The sequence below is a fragment of the Pterocles gutturalis genome, unplaced genomic scaffold, assembly GCF_000699245.1.
Source record: "Pterocles gutturalis isolate BGI_N339 unplaced genomic scaffold, ASM69924v1 scaffold25610, whole genome shotgun sequence".
NCBI classification, from domain to species: Eukaryota; Metazoa; Chordata; class Aves; order Pterocliformes; family Pteroclidae; genus Pterocles; species Pterocles gutturalis.
In genome coordinates, this window is record NW_010139004.1 from 17,871 (window position 1) to 33,366 (window position 15,496).

Consider the following 15,496-nt stretch of genomic DNA (forward strand, 5'->3'; position numbering starts at 1 on the left):
TGGTCACTTTCTCCATAAGTGGGTATATAAGGAGTAAATTAAATACTTAAAGCCTGGATGAAGAATGTGTTCTCTTGCTACAGAGCAGACTCATCTTCCGGTGTTCTTCCTTCCTAAATGTTTTTTTTTTCCTTGCCTAGCTGTGCCCATCTGTTTCTAATTTTGGGGCTGTTAATTCTGCTCTGTAAGCACACACGTGTTGGTATTGATGGTGAAGTTTGCTGCAAAGGAGATGAGTAAAACCCTGCTGGTTCTGCTTTTCCATCCACACAGATACTTTGAGTCCTCATAAAAGTCCCTTGGAGAAAGGCCGTGTACCTCCCACAAGTTTGCCACGACTCCGGCACCCTCCCTGGAACCGGCTTCGATCTAGCTGTGTGGTAGTTCGGGTGGATGACTTGGATGTTCACCAGGTAGGGATCTGAGCAGTGTCTGGAGATGTTCATGTCACTTTTCAAAACGAAATTTAATCTGATATGATTCAAATAAATCATGCAAATCTGACATCATTCAAGACAATCAAAACTCTGCCCAGAGAACCTAAATGCCATTATTGGGTTGCATGTAAAACTTTTAAACCAAGCGTGATCATCTGATAATTGACACGTTCAGAGGAAATTGCATACATAACCACAGAGTTCCTGCACTCACTCTGTCTTTCACATCTAAACTTGCTTCAAGCTTTAGTCAGGCCCAGGGTAAAAAACTTCATGCTTTTGAGAAGTTAGTGAGGATATGGATTTTTGACAGAGGAGGAGTAAGTCTTACATCATGCTTTCTGACCCAGGATAGAAAGCGTCACTAGACTGGATCAGGCCCTACATCCATACACCCTGTAATCGCAGCGAGAGCATAATCAGTACCAGATACTAGAATGGACTTAGCAACATGCTGTTAGTCTTGAAGAAAGCTACAATAGATTTCAGTTCTGTTTATTCATGTCACCTAATTCTGACTCTCGTGGCTCTTACTAGCAGTGACAGGAGAGATAAAGAAGTAAATTTCCTCAAAGGAGAGGACTTGGCAATATTAGCAGGTAGAAAAAGTTTTATTTTTACTTGAAAGCAGAGAATGTTTGATGTGTAAATGAGATGGATTGAATACAGGAGACTGCAGGGGTACTGGGACAGTTTGTTTTGCCAAATTTGAATTCTGCACAGCTGCATACTGTTGTGTTTTCAGGTTTCTACAGCTGGTCAGCAAAGTAAGAAACCCTCCACCTTGCTTTCATGTAGCAGAAAATTCTTCAAACTTCCTGATCAGGTCTCTGCAATCCATATTGAATTCACAGAGTATTACTTCCCAGACAATCAGGACTTTCCAGGTAATACACCAAGGTTAGCACCTTCTTTCATAAGTTTCTTAAGGAATCATTCAACTCTTAATTCTTTAGGTGTGTTACATATTCTTTGGGTGTCCTTTTTTTTTGTTTGTTTGTTTTCTGATGTTTGCCTTTCTAATTTTTTTTTTTTTTTTTTTTTTTGCCTGTGGGAAAGTGGGATAGAGTTTGCCTGGTGGAAAATGTGGAGGCCAAGTTGTGCTTGGAAAATGATGTATCCAGGAACGTTTAAAGGAGGTGCTGTGTGCTTAACTCTTGGGGTTCTACCTTGCTGATTAGCACTGGAGTAGGACTGTAGGGTGCTGTGGGTGCTCTGCAGGTGGCTTGATGTGAGCCCTGGAGCACCTCTTTGCTCTGGTGCACTACAGCTTCTCCCTTTTGTCAAGAGATCTGTCTTCCAGTGGGTGTTGGAGCCCTCTGCATTGGTGTTGTCAGTGCAGGTTATACACTGAGCTGCCAATCTCCTGAAGTGTCTTTTCTGCTATTATTAATCTGTCTCGATTCTGTTTCGTTCTAGTTCCCTGCCCAAACCTGTATGTCCAGCTGAATGGCCTGATGCTTACCCTGCATACAGCAAGCGTCCTCTGGATAAACCTCTTCTGTCTGGATCTTTATCGCAGCTTGGAGCAGTTCAAAGCCATCTACAAGCTGGAGGACTCCGGCAAGCGTGATGAGCACGTTGATGTTCGGCTGGATGGCTTCTGGCTGAAGGTACCATTCCATTCCTTCCTTTCCCAGTCTTCAGAGTTCTCTCCCTCCCTGTTGGGGAAGGAACATGAGACCAGGACATAGCTGGAGTCCAGAATGAGAAAATGAAACCTCTGCCTTTCTCTTTCTTCTGTCTACCGCTTGTGTTAGTAGTAAAATGGATGCTTGAGTTCTAGTCCAGAATTGGCAGGCAAGTCAGTATTTGTGAAAACCATCTCAAGGAAAAATTGGTGGTTCAAGTTGTCAAAAGTTGTTTTCTGGCCTTTGGAAACCACTTTTATACCGTTCCCAATGGGCCTACGTTTGCTGCATCGACATTCTGTGGTGTTTGTCACTGACTGCCCTTGTCAGCAGCTTTGTGAGGAGGCTTAAGAGCCCGAAAGTATAGTACGTCCTTGCAGAGAAAGATCAAAATGAATATTGTAAGTTTAGCTGCATGTAAGCCATGGATGGCAGAAGAACCTAAAATAAAACCTCTTCCCTGATTTGTAAATTTAATTTAATTTTTCATTTAGGCATAAATTGAGAGTCTAGTCCAGCTCTTGGGATTTTAGTAGAGACCAGGACTTCTCAGTAGTTTATATATTCCACAGCTGACCTCTTGTGTAAATGGCCAGGATAAGCCTCTGTTAATTTCCCTTCTCACTGCTTTACTTGAAATGTCTTTCTCCTTTGTGTAGCTTAACATCCCTGTGGAGAAGAAAGTCGCTGACCATCAAGATCGTCCACAGACACTCTGCATTCACACATCAGAGATGACTGCCACCAACACCCGCCACGCTCCCTTCTGCAGCTGTCAGGACCTCCAGAGCCTCTTCCGTAAATTTGCCAGTTCAGAATTCTTCCACTCCAGCTACACGAAGTTCCCAAGGTCTCAGGACAATTTCAGCCTCCTCCACACCCTTTTCTTGCGCCATGCGTATGAGGTGGATGATAGGCCTCAGAAGCGTCCAGGCTTTTCCCAGCTACTACACAAACCCTCTGCCTCTGAAGATCTGTGGTCTATGAATTTTACTGAACTTTTCTTGGACTTTGAGGGGGCTGAAAGCTCAAAGGGCAGAGCCGTTAACTTTATTGACCCTTTTCCCCTTTCCATTTGGGCCTGCCTTCCCAAGAGATGGGGGCAAGCTCAGATATCTAAACGACAGGATTTGTCTGCCTCTGAGTTGAAAATCAAGCCTTCTGCCAGCTTCAGCAGTCACTCCAAGAATGAGAACCTTTCCAGAGAACTTGGGATTTGTCAAAGATCAAAGACTGACCAGGATCTGAAGAACATCTACAAGGTCCCAGAGACAATGGATGTCTTGGGAGAATCTGACAGAGAAGTTGATGATGGAGTGGATAGTAAAGAGCTGGAAGCCTCTGCTGATATCCATGTGCTTGTGTCCTCATCTGTTCATGTCAAAGTTCGCCTTAACCACTACCAATACTTGGTGCTGCTCAGGATGAAAGAAGTTCTGCAAACACTACAGGAGCAGTTGGCCCAAGATACCCAGGAAGTCATTGGGTCTCCGTTAGATCCCATGTCTGCTTGTGTAGGAGTTATGTTCCACAGTGCCGAGGTGGCCCTGCTCATGAACCCCGCACCAGGGTCTGTCTTGGAACCCAGATCCCTTGACTCGGACACAACAAGCCTGATCGAGTCAGAGCTCTCACCTTCAGACAGCAAGGAGGGGCTGTCGGCTGAAGAGAAGGAGCTGAAATCGGAGACTGGTTCAGAAAGGGGAGTATGCAGTTCCTCGGAGGTCCCGGAGGACAGTGGGGTGGAAAATGCAGGTACCAGCGTACCGCTGGAGAGACTCCCAAAATCTGCAAGTGATGGGGCTCTGAGTACAGCTCCACAGAGTAAGAGCACAGAGGAGAAAGGTTTGATAGAGGAAGCACATGAGGCTGTGGAAACCCTGGTTGCAGAAAGACCAGCAGAGACCACCAGCCATCCTCAGAGCCCTCCTGCCCTCCCTTCTAGCCCAACTTCAGACGTGCAGCCCTCAGGGAGAGGAAATATCGCTCTCAATGGCCAGGCAGAACTCATCCCTTTGAAGAACATAGAGGTGGAGTTGTCCAGCACACTGCATATCACAAAGGATGCCACGAAGGAAGCTCTGCACATGACTATGGACCTCACCAAAGAAGCCATGTCGATAACAAAAGATGCTCTGAGCCTGAGCCGGGAGAAGATGACCTCCACCATGCAGAAAATGCTCTCTCTCCCCCCAGTCAAGTGAGTGGGCCGTCCTCCTGTTCTTCACAATGGCAGCAGCAACACTGCTGGGAAGGGGGGAATGTAGGCTGACTGCTCCCTTTCTTTTCTATATCACGTAGATTAGAGGTAGGTTCGATCTTCAGCTCTTGGGATTGTGCTAAGTACACTAGAGTCTGACTTGCAAGTTTTCTGAGTCCAGACTAATATAACCTGGAGGCTAGGGTGTTTGTCTTTAGCTCTTTTTTTTTTTTTTTTGTAGGGATTCTGTGCCCAAAGCAGAAGAGGGAGCAGTGACTCCAGGCGGGGGTGCCAGCAGCCGAATGCGTTTCTTTTCCATCAAGAGGACAGCATCCCAGCATTCCTTTGACACCACCTCCGTGGATGGGAGCGGCCCTGAGGATGGGCTGTCCGTGGACAGCGATGGCAGTGACGGCTTTGTGATGCTCACAGACTCCGGTAACAAGCGCTTGGCTTTATTCTCTTCCCCACTCTTATTTCACGCCGGTGAACAGTTTTCTGCCAGGGGCAACCGAGTCATGCTGTGTTTGTATGGAATTGACTTGTGCCACTCCTGCTTTTTGAAAGTCATCAGTAGTTCACCCACAAAGGCTCTTTCTGCTTTTATAGGTGCTTTTCCTTTGAGGTGAGGGTACGAGTGAGTGGGGAGGGTGGCCCCTGCACATCACAGTGGTGTTCTAAGGCATTTGGCCACACTAGAGCAAGGACCGTAAATGTGTGCAGGTGGGTGGATGGTGTTGAGGAAGGGTGTAGTAAGGGCTGGTTGGAGCTGGAGAGTGTTCCCTTGAGGATGGTAGGGCTGATAGGCCATGAGATCCAGGCAGATTCTGACATAAGAACTTCTTAAAATCAGAAAAAGAAACAGAATTGAGTTCTTGTTGTTGTTTTTTCCATTTCAGAACCCAGCCTGGACCCTCTTCCCTCAGGGCATCTTCTTCAGGTCCACAATGACACTGGCAGTAGAGCAAGCCTGATGGCAGAGGATGAGGGTGGAGTTTCTCCTGAAATAAACAGCTCGACTTCACAGAGTGAAGAGCCCAGCCTTCAGCTGGTCAGAGTTCTGTCCCTTTCCACTGTAATATTGTCTCTAAGCAAATCTGGAAGTGAATAGCGTGGTGGTGTTTGTTTTAATAAGTGAGCTTGTCGCTTGCTGTCTCAGGTGTCTGTCCTGGTGTTGAAGATGAATGAGGTGAACTGTGGAATAGAGGCACGAGGTGATGATTTATCTGTTGCTTTACAAGTAATGAAGGTGGTTCCAGAGCAACTGAGCAACGTTGGAATGTGGCAGTATCTGCGTGGCTATCTGGGTAAGACTGGCTCTTGGAGTCTGCTGCTTTTATAGCTGCACTTCTATAGCTTCCCCAGGCTAAATTTGAATTAAAAAACAAAACAAACAAAAAAACCACCAAAACCCAACGAAACCAACCAAAAAAAAAACCAACCCCAAAACTAAAAGCAAATACAACCTGAAACTTGAAGTGAAAGCATGAGGAGTTCTTGGAGCGCTGGTCCTTCCCTTTCACGGTAGTGCTGTGGCCACGAGGGGGCAAAGTGGAACCCAAGATTAGGTGGTGTGGGGACCGTGGAAAGGCTGATCAGCTCTGGAGAGTGGCATGGGGAGTGAGTTTGGTCAACTCGGGTATATGCAAAAAGAAGGCCACTTTTAAAGTGTGCTAAGATGATGAGAGGGAGGGATGCGTCTGGGGGCTTAAATGGTCCGGTTCTGGTGTTAGTTCCTGTGAGGTGGACTTTTAGTCATTTTAAGTTTGGATTCATTTCATGTGAAGGATGATGTCAGACTGCTGTCATTGTGAACTCGACTCCATTCTGCACCTGGACAGTAAAGGGCTTTCCAAGATACCTATTTTGAGTTGATAGCTTATTACTGATGCTGTCTTCTGCAATGAAATCTTTCTGCTATAGCTCTAGGAGATCCAGGGATAGAGAAGCCTTCAGTCCCTGAAGCTAGTAAGACCCAGCCAGAAGTGCGCTTACGTCTTGAAGTAGGACCTAGTGCTGCCGTGCATTCACCTCTCGCTGTTCAGAATGGCTTCCTTCATATGCTGGTCCACAGCTACACTGCAGAGCTCTTCCTGTCCTTCCTTACCAACCTTGGCCCTTTTCTTGAGGATGAAATAATTCCAGAGGTGATCCCCATGGAGATAGAAGTTATGGATGCCAAAATCACATTGAAGGTGAGTGTATGTGGAACCAGAGATTCCCACTGGGATGGCAGCCTGGGCAGAGTTTACTTGCAAGTTTCTGCTTGGGAAAGGATGCCGTGGGATTGCTCTGGGCCTCTCCTCAACCTTTATTATGGATATGACAGAACTTGGTCTGATCTGTGGGATTACACAAATTAATTCACATGCAGCTTTGTGTATAAAGCCAGGCTTTTCTGTATGGTAGTGACCTTGGTGAGCTCTGACAGTGCAGCCAGTTGGTAACGCTACTGCTGTGAAGGCTGGGGGCAAGGGGAATCCTTTGCAGAGTTGCCAGAGCTGTCACAGCAGTTAATCCCCTGTCTGCTTTGTTTTTCTTCCAGGATGACAGCCCCCGGGTATACCCTACCTCCCCTGGCCCTGTTCCGATCACCTTGGCAGTGGATCACGTCATCGTGAAGCGCAGAGATGATGGGGCGTTCTATATAACAGGTCAGCAACACAGAGAAACTTGTTTTATTCCCCCCCAGCACTCCCCAGGCTGGGCTGGAGAGAGTGCTCTGCTGTGCCTGGTGTTGGAGGAGACTGGAGCTGAAACGGGGTGTTTGCTGCTGGGAAGGATGAGCACTCTGGTGCTTGAGGAGTTCCTGCTTCTGTTCTCTGCGGTCACTTGTACTGGAACGGGCAAATTATCTTCTGTCTTCAGTGCAAGCACCCAGACCCTTTGGCTTCTCGGCCGTGTTAATCTCTGGATGCATGCAAAAAAATCTTGCTGCTTTTATTGTTTTGTTGGGACAGCAAATTTGATACCTTGGGCAGAACAGGTTAATACCTAAGACAATGAACCGGCAGCCTGAATTCATGCTTGATGTTTCCTTGATCTTGCACAGGACAGATTACTGCTTCCTCCTTTGCTTTAGTTTCTCCATTTTAAAATGGCAACGAGATACCCTGTTGTATATGGTTTTCTAGGTTTTCTATCCTTCTTTCCAGCTCCGCAAGGGGAGGGCTCACCGAAACAGGAAAAACCAGTGTCAGTTCCTCAGGAACAGAAGGCCCCAGTGGAGTGTGTCCTGGCAGCCCCAGCAGCAGGAGCACGTGGACTGCAGGTGAGTCACTGCTGCCTGTTGCTGTCTGGACAACTAGATAGCTGGCAGCAGACTGGAAAATTAAGTCTTTTGTCTTCATGTGTTTGCAGTTACTGGTAGGTGTGGTGTGTTGCAGATAGGGAGTGCACACAAAAGCAGCCTGTACCTCCTTTTACAGGCGTTCTGAGAAGTAAGAATACTTTGCCCAGCATAAACTCTTGTTCCCTTTCTGAAATCTGGGGTTTTTTTCTGATTGTCTCCATCTTCCCACTGTGTCCAGTTCCTTGTTAGGAAAAAAAAGAAAAAAGGAATTGGGAGGTTCCCATAAAGAAAGAGATGTTTTGTCAGAGTGGAGCAAGTGTTAACAGCCAGGGAGTTTCAGGTTGCTTAAGGCTTCTGCTATTCAGTTTGAACTTTCTTTCCATTTTAATCCATGTATCTGCCATTCAGATGACTGGTTTATTTTTAAATATTAAATATTCTCTAATTATACTGTCTATTTGATGCCAGGTCTACTTGGTTAAATTGATCACTTCCTATGGAAAAATGCTTATTAAGGGAACAGTGTGGCTGACTAGATACAGAACTGGGCTGGGACTCTGGATTCTGTTCATTAGCTGGTGACACATCATATAAAATCTTTTTTGTTTCCATTTAGTGCAGAGACTTTCTCTTTTTCCTGTTCATAACATCTTGTGAAACAGGGCCCTGACCAGCACTGGAGCACACAGGGATCACAGTAGCTTAGCATCAGTGTATATCTGATGTTATTGAACTTAATAGGAACAAATGCAAAGGCTGAATTCTTGCGTAAAAAGATTTCTGAGAGCCCAAGGAAAAAACTGTCCTGTGCCATGAAGCTGTAGTGGCATCCAGCCATCATCTTAATTTTAACAAATCTTTAGAGGAGCATCAGGACCCCTTAGAAGAATGCACATCAGAATCCTTTTTTTTTTTTTTCCCCCTGCTTTTTTTGTATCGTTATCTTCAGCCAGAATCAGCTAACTGCTTTGCGGGGAAAAAACCTTACCTGCTGCAAGTCTTGGTCCTGTGCCTGGAAATGTGAAGGGAAGTCTCGGGAGAAAACAGTCATTAGACAGCCATCACTGTCAGCCTGGGCTGGCTCTAATGACGGGTATGGAAGTCAGCAGGCATCAGTTGGCAAGTGTTTCTGCAGCTCCAACTGGCTCACGCTGTCAGTGAGCTTTGTGGTTGTGTCACATAATGTAGTTCATCTAAGAAGTTCCTGCTTTGGTTTCCCTCTTTAAGCAGCTCTGCCCTGCTGCGTACCTTTGGAAACTCCTGCTTGGTTTTCTCTGTTTGTCTCTTGTAGCTAAAGGAAGTGCCAGAGTTGCAAAGGGAGCTTCAGAGCATGAAAATAGCCCTTGCAGAAGCCAACATGGACAAGGCTCGCCTTCTGCAGGAAATCAGGAAATACAATCCCCTCTTCCAGCTTTGACAGCGAAGGTGCAGGCTGCAGCTGCTCAGGAGGAGGGGAGACCACCACCAGCACTAAGCGGCTAGTGTGATTATATTGCTGCTAAACGGGTCAACCTCCTGGAGACTGATCGCCTCGGAGACTGGAAACCAGCTGTGATTGCGAAATGAACTGGAAAGAGGGAGGAAGGAAGGAAGGCTTGGCTGAGCAACAGGGGAGGAGGAGAAGGAATTATCTGTTTGCAGCCACTTTTCTCTGTCCTGGTGGTATGGTGCTACCATCTGTCACTGAACCAGGGCAGTGGTCAGCCTACAAAAGGTCAGAAATTGAGGGACATGCCCCATGTCTCTTCATCTGTGGGTGGCAGTGACAGTCTGCTTCCAGCCTTCATCTTTCATGGTAACGTCTAGAGCTGGTCCATGTTGGGGTTTCTGCTTCTTTCAGCCTCGTTGTGTTCTTGCCCAATCATGCATGCCAAAGAACACCGCAAGAGGAGCGTAGTTCCTTCACCACATCAAGCAGGGATAGAGGTCAGAGCTCAGATGTGAAAGCATGTGTGCTGTCAGGTGAAAAACAGAAACACAGGAGGTTGGTGGGTGTGGGAGATGCAGGAGGAATTTCCCCCTGTGGAGGAAGGGGGCTACAGCTCATTATTCTCTCAAGAACAGGGTCAGGATAGTAAAGAAATTCCTTCAGGCTTCTTTTTTCACTGGTAATTTGTTGTGTTGAGACAGATTGGTAGTAGATTAGACTTGGTCTAGGTCTTTCTCACTTAATCCCACAATATTTGGCTTTATTGGTGCAGAAACATGAAAGAATTAATCTATTTCATTACAAAACACTCTTTAAACTTTCTTTAATGTTACTGTCAAAGAACAGGGGTGAAAGAAGTTGATTAAGTCACGGAATGAGGTGACCTAAGCATTTTCTCTGGGATGCACGCTGTCCTCAAACCATTGTATGCCAGAGTTTCACCAGTGGAGAGAAGGAGGAGCAGCACTGGCTGCACAAGGAAATAGCTTCTCTGCGTTCCTCCAAGGTCACAGATTTTTATTAGCACTGAGCTCTTGCCTGTGCTTCAGTGTCTCCTAACAGGGATGTTGGTATGTGGTCAGAAGGGTGCTGGCCCCTTGGGTGGAGGCTGACTGTGGGGTGGAGGTGGAACAGGAGCTGTTGGGTTGAGTGTGGTTTGTTTTTCTCACCTTTTCTGAGCTGCTTCCCTGCAGAGGAGGAAGTTTCTGTGGTCAGTGGCTGACTTAATTTATAAAGAAATAGCCTCTACAAGCGTGGAGGGCAAAAAAGAAAACCCTAGTGAAATATGAAGTAAATGTTTAAAAAGTAAAAAAGGAAAAGCCATTTATGAACTGCAAGAATTGAATTCACTCCTGAAGACAAACCGGTATGTGGCTTCTTTGCTCTGTTAGTCAATGTGCTGGAGAAGGAAGCAGCAGTAAGGGGCAGTTGTGAAGGGAAGAGTTGTTCCAGAGGGGAACTTGCTCGGTGTTCTGATACAGAAGGGTGGGACTTCCAGCCCCCTCTGGGTTAGGGGTGAGCACCCCTTCCCTCCTGTTACACACAGCATCTTTACTGTGTGCAGTTTCTTGGATTTTATCTTATTTCAGACTTTGATTTGGATTTTTGCAGATGCATTTGTGTTGGTGTAAATGTACCGTTTCTGAACAGGCAGCGATGACCACACACTACGTGCTAGCAGAAGTGACAGATTCTAGGAGATTCTCCGTTACTTACCAGATGCAAACTTCACTTGTCCGTAAAGGTTAGGTAACCCTTCTTGTGCTTTTTAGCCTAACACACTCTCCGAAACTTCAATGGATTTTTCTGTTTTTTCTGTGTAAGCATTACTCCACTGAAATTCATTCGTTTAGCTAAAATAACACAAGATTTTAATCCTGCTCACTGTGCAAGGAGCAGCCTCCGATTGTCAAACCATGATGAGCTGAGGCCTGGAAACTGCACAAAAGCAAGCGAATAACGTGGGAGTTAAGTTTGGTTTTCCTACCATGCTCTTATATACGTGTCCCTTTGCCTGACCCTGGAGCTGTTGAACACTTCCCCTTAGCAGGCACCCCTGAGATCACTTCAGTTCTTGTTTAGCTCTAGGGGAACCGGGGACATGGTTACAGTGCTGGGCGAGATGTGGAGGCACGGCTGGCTGTGGTTTGCGGAGAGCCGAGAGGGAATTCCTTGTGGTTGTTAGCTTTCACTTTGGAAAAAGAGGGCATGTGAGAGAGAGATGGTGATTAAAACAACTGTCGCTCTTCAGATCATCAGCCTAATCCCGTGTTTGACTCTGTTAGACTTGGAGTAGCGCTTGTTGGAGTCAGTCCTTGTGTGCTGGGTTTGAACAGCCAGCCTCGGGGCAGGTTGTGCTGCTGGAGCCCAGTCTTTCTGCCAAGATCGGACTGGTCAGTACCTACAGCTGGATCTGACAGCGGCAGCAAGAGCCTGACCGTCCTTCTAGAGCCTCTGGAGGCACGTAGCCACAAAGGAATTAACAGGAGGAGTCCTTGCCTGTGGCAGGAGGCTTCCTGCTCCCCACCCACTCAGCCTGGGCTCACTCTGATGTTTAGGTGCTGTGACTCCTGCCAGCTGCTGTCCCTCCTCCTCTGTGGCACATCATTCCCCTGGAGCATGTTCTGTGACCCATCCCCTGCCCCGCGCAGCCTTTGACAGGGTGGATTTGTGGTGCTGCCTGGGATGGAAGATGTGCCGGAGCAGCTCCCGAGGAAAATGCACTTGAGGGTCAGCGGGCATCTCCTCCACCAGCACTGCGTAGAGTCCAGAAGTCAACGCAGGAGTTCTGAAATGGAAATTACTTCTCGAGTAGATAAGATTCTTGCTGTGAGCAGCTCTCAGAGCAAGAGAGGAAGGAGGTAGCAAAGCATCTGTGTACCTAGAGTCGCTGTGAAACAAACCCACATGCACACAGCTCCGTGTAAGTACTATTACCAACCGCACGGAGCCCACACGAGCAAAAGCTGAGCTTTGTGTAGTCAAACCTTTGTGCTTCTGCGCTTGCTCCCTCTTCCCGCGTGAAGCAAGACCTATAAGAACGCTTGCCTTAGGTGGAATGCAATGGTATTTTTACTTTTTATTCCCTAATTGCTTGAAAATGGGGAGGTTCTTTTCTTTTTCAAATTTTCACAACTCTTTGTTTGAGTAGGCATCCAGCTTCATCTCCAGCCAGCCTGGGAAAGGAGTAGGGTTGCAAAAGGTTTTCTTGGATGTGGTGCCTGCTCGCAGTGTCACACAGCTCTTCCCTCCTCCCTCCCGCGTGCAGGCTGAACAGGGCTGGGGCCAGGTTGTTTACAGCAAATTTCTTGCTCCAGCAACTCCTGTCAGCTGGTTTTGTTTCAGCATTAAAGTACTTCGCTTGTTTCAAGTACCAGTAAAAAGTACATACTCCACTTTCTCTGTACAGGGGGAAGGACAAAACCTCCTGTTTCTCCACTGATGATGATTAGCAAAGTTTACTTTTTAGAGCCTTTTATTTAAGGACTCTTTCTGTGTTACGATGAGAGCCAACTGAATCCTGGGTGTAATGGCAGCACAGTTACCCTAGGAGGAGCACATGGCCTCAGCATCTTTTCCACTGAGTTACAAGAAGTTTGCTCACAGGGGACTACTGTACGTACAGCTGGGGAAGGTGCAAGTCTGAACTTGAATTGGAGTTTTAGGCAGTATTGGAACTTTGTTGCAGTATATTTTCACTCATGCATTTATTGGTTCTATGAACCATGAAAAGAAATTAAACTTGTTAATCTCCTTCCAGGCTTCTGCTTTTTGTTTTTTCCTCCCTCCTTCCCTTTCCTCATTGTCCTGTTTTCTAGCCAGCTCCATCAGCCTGGCTTTGTGAAGAACAGCTGGGTGCTGGTGCAGCAGCTTTCAGCGTGTGTCCCCTGGCTTATGCTCACGAACAAGAGCTGCCCGAGGCATGGTGCAGCTCCAGGAACATGTTGGGGTTGGTTCAGACACATCCTCACCCTGCACTCCCCCTTCTTTGAATCACACAAGCACCATTACACAATTAATATTTCCCAGCAGACTAAGAATACAACAAGTTTAATGTAAAAAAAAAAAAAAAAAAGACTTCTGTACATAGCCACCCCTCCTCTGTGCCAGCAGAAAGGATGATCCTGGGGGTAACACACTGGAGAGCTGGAATGTTCCTGTCCCTGCTGTGTTGGAGCAGAGGAGCCTGAGGCTCCAGGGCAGGGATTTGGCCCCTGCCTGTGTCAGTGCAGTGCTCAGAGCCCAAGCCCAAGTTCCAGGAGCCCTCTCTCCAGTCTCTACACAACCCTCCTGCAGGAGCTACAGCCTCCTGACTCTGCTGTAACCGTCATGAGGTTCACCGGAGGGAGCTTGTTGTAACTTCTGCCTTCTCTTGCTGCTCTTGGGATGCTTCAGTGGAAGATGATCTTTTTATATTTGGAATTGGGGATCTGTCCTCGTGACTTGAGCCTCCGGACCGCCTCTCGCATGTGCTTGGGCTGCAGAGGTGGCAGCTCCCCCCACTTCTCACACACATCCAGGGCTAAGCAACAAAACACAAAGAGTTCATGTGAGCAGGACAAAGCTTAGCCAGCCTCCTCCTGCTTGAGCTTTAATTTTAAAGGCAACGGGTAACAGTTTTGCTCAGGGTTTAAAGCGCACACACTGATACATGGGGATGAAGCTGCTTTGTCTGCCTCTCTTTGGCTGAAAGAGAAGTCAGTCCTGGGGACATCAACACCAGCCCAGCTACCCAGGGATGTGCTGGTTTGAGTCATACAGGAACTCACGACCTTAAACCTTCTACGCTAAAGCCACCGCAGGCTGGGGAGTGTGTTTTGGGACTGCTGGGTGCAGCAGTGACAGGAACTTAGGGGCCAGTTTCTTCTCTATCATTTACAGTAATTGTCATCACACCTCCTGCCAAGGACATGAAGCAATTAACAACATGAAACAATTAACAACAGCAGTGAAGCTGCTTATCCAGACCACCCCAGGCAACACACAGCACTGCAGAGACAGCAGCAGCAAAACTGCGTCCCCGGGTAGTGGCAATCCCAGCACACAGAGGCCGTGTTTGGTGTGACAAGCCTTGTTCCATGCCTTCTGCTCTGCTTTAAGCAATTCATTTACCCCGTATTCTTTATTTTTTACTGAACAATAACACTTGCCACTCACCTTCCTCCACCACCTCCCCGACAAAGACCTTGGAAATGCCAGACATGGCGATAACCACGTTCTGGGAGACAGAGGTGCCGGTGATGGACTGGATCAGCTGGACAAGAGAAGGACAGTCAGCGGAGTGCGGGGCACACCTCAGCAGTGAAACATTTTAAATCACACCGAGCAGTCTGACCCTGTCAAGTACCAACCCAGGGCTACCGACGCGCACAGATCAGCAGCCACTGAGCTTTGCAGTTAGTCCTACAGCTTTGCACACGTGCTGGCTGTCACGATTTCAGCTTACCCTCATTCAGCTGCAGACCCTGCACCACGAATTACATTTCCCTGTTCCCTCACGGCCCCCCCAGGCCCCCGTTATTCAAGATGAGTTTCTAGTTAAACCACATAAAGCCTCATGAGGGCACTGAGCTAACCCGTCATGGGACGGACGAGCTGACCTGAGGACAACGGTCTCAGCCCCAGGGGCCAGGACACAGCTGGAGGGGGGAGCACCCGCAGCCTGCACATACCCTTGTGTCCTGCAAGGCCCAGATAACACAGCACAAGCTCAGACGTGTGCAGCGAAGCGTTACTGAAGCCGTACCCGTTTAATAGCAGCTTTGGGGAAAGCAGACCGCCGATACATCTCGTAACGATTCAACTGTTCTTCAGAAAAAGAAGAGACCAGGATCCTGGAGTGGAGAGAATTGATTGCTTACAGCAAAAATAAAAGGCTGAAGCTCTTCAGGCCACTGCAACAGTCCTGCAGAGACTTTCTACCATCCTAAGCGTCCTGCAGTACAAAACAGAGCTGGGAAAGGACAGGTGGGGCTGCAGGGGGGCTGAGGTTGACAATGTGAAATGGTGGGGCCTGTTCAGGAGAGATTTAAACTGGAAGAGGGGAGATTGAGATGAGATGAGATGTGAGGAAGAAATATTTTCCTGTGTGGGTGGGGATGCAGTGGCCCAGGTTGCCCAGAGAAGCTGTGGGTGCCCCATCCCTGGAGGGGTTCAAGGCCAGGCTGGATGAGGCTTTGGGCAACCTGGGCTAGTGGGAGGTGTCCCTGCCCATGGCAGGGGGTGGCACTGGGTGGGCTTTAAGGTCCCTTCCAACCCAAACCATTCTGTGGTTCTATGATTCAGGAGGGAGCTAAACAACCATTGCACAGGATCCAGCAGCAAACCCAGGCAGCGTGCTGTCCCTCCCAAGCACCAGCCTCCCCTGGCGCTGCCGCCCTGTGCCCCGGCTCTCACTGCATCTTCTGGATCTCGTCCTCGTCCACTTTCTGCTTCTTCTCCTTCCTCTCCTTCAGCTCCAGCTTCACCTTCTTGGCCGCGGCCGGCTGCAGGTTGGGGTCCTCCCCG

General features: G+C 47.8%; 2 protein-coding genes across 2 annotated transcripts in view; one reads left to right on the forward strand and one right to left on the reverse strand.

Annotated features, from left to right (window-relative positions):
- UHRF1BP1 (UHRF1 binding protein 1) overlaps positions 1 to 8,977 on the forward strand; it is a gene marked incomplete at its 5' end in the record, with an annotated part of 16,801 nt that extends 7,824 nt beyond the window's left edge. The window contains 11 exons of the mRNA XM_010083222.1: positions 274 to 413; positions 1,183 to 1,324; positions 1,857 to 2,050; positions 2,728 to 4,268; positions 4,510 to 4,706; positions 5,168 to 5,319; positions 5,428 to 5,575; positions 6,198 to 6,463; positions 6,814 to 6,922; positions 7,424 to 7,539; positions 8,852 to 8,977. Of these exons, the coding sequence (XP_010081524.1) occupies positions 274 to 413; positions 1,183 to 1,324; positions 1,857 to 2,050; positions 2,728 to 4,268; positions 4,510 to 4,706; positions 5,168 to 5,319; positions 5,428 to 5,575; positions 6,198 to 6,463; positions 6,814 to 6,922; positions 7,424 to 7,539; positions 8,852 to 8,977 (3,131 nt within the window). The remainder of the gene's footprint in view (positions 1 to 273; positions 414 to 1,182; positions 1,325 to 1,856; positions 2,051 to 2,727; positions 4,269 to 4,509; positions 4,707 to 5,167; positions 5,320 to 5,427; positions 5,576 to 6,197; positions 6,464 to 6,813; positions 6,923 to 7,423; positions 7,540 to 8,851) is intronic.
- Positions 8,978 to 13,305: 4,328 nt separating this feature from the next.
- TAF11 (TAF11 RNA polymerase II, TATA box binding protein (TBP)-associated factor, 28kDa) lies at positions 13,306 to 15,490 on the reverse strand. The gene is made up of 4 exons (XM_010083221.1): positions 15,386 to 15,490; positions 14,736 to 14,823; positions 14,147 to 14,243; positions 13,306 to 13,511 (listed from the first exon to the last, which is right to left on the reverse strand). Exons 1-4 carry the CDS (start codon positions 15,388 to 15,390, stop codon positions 13,381 to 13,383), a joined length of 321 nt encoding a protein of 106 aa, XP_010081523.1. The 5' UTR covers positions 15,391 to 15,490; the 3' UTR covers positions 13,306 to 13,380.
- Between the last annotated feature and the right edge of the window lie 6 nt (positions 15,491 to 15,496).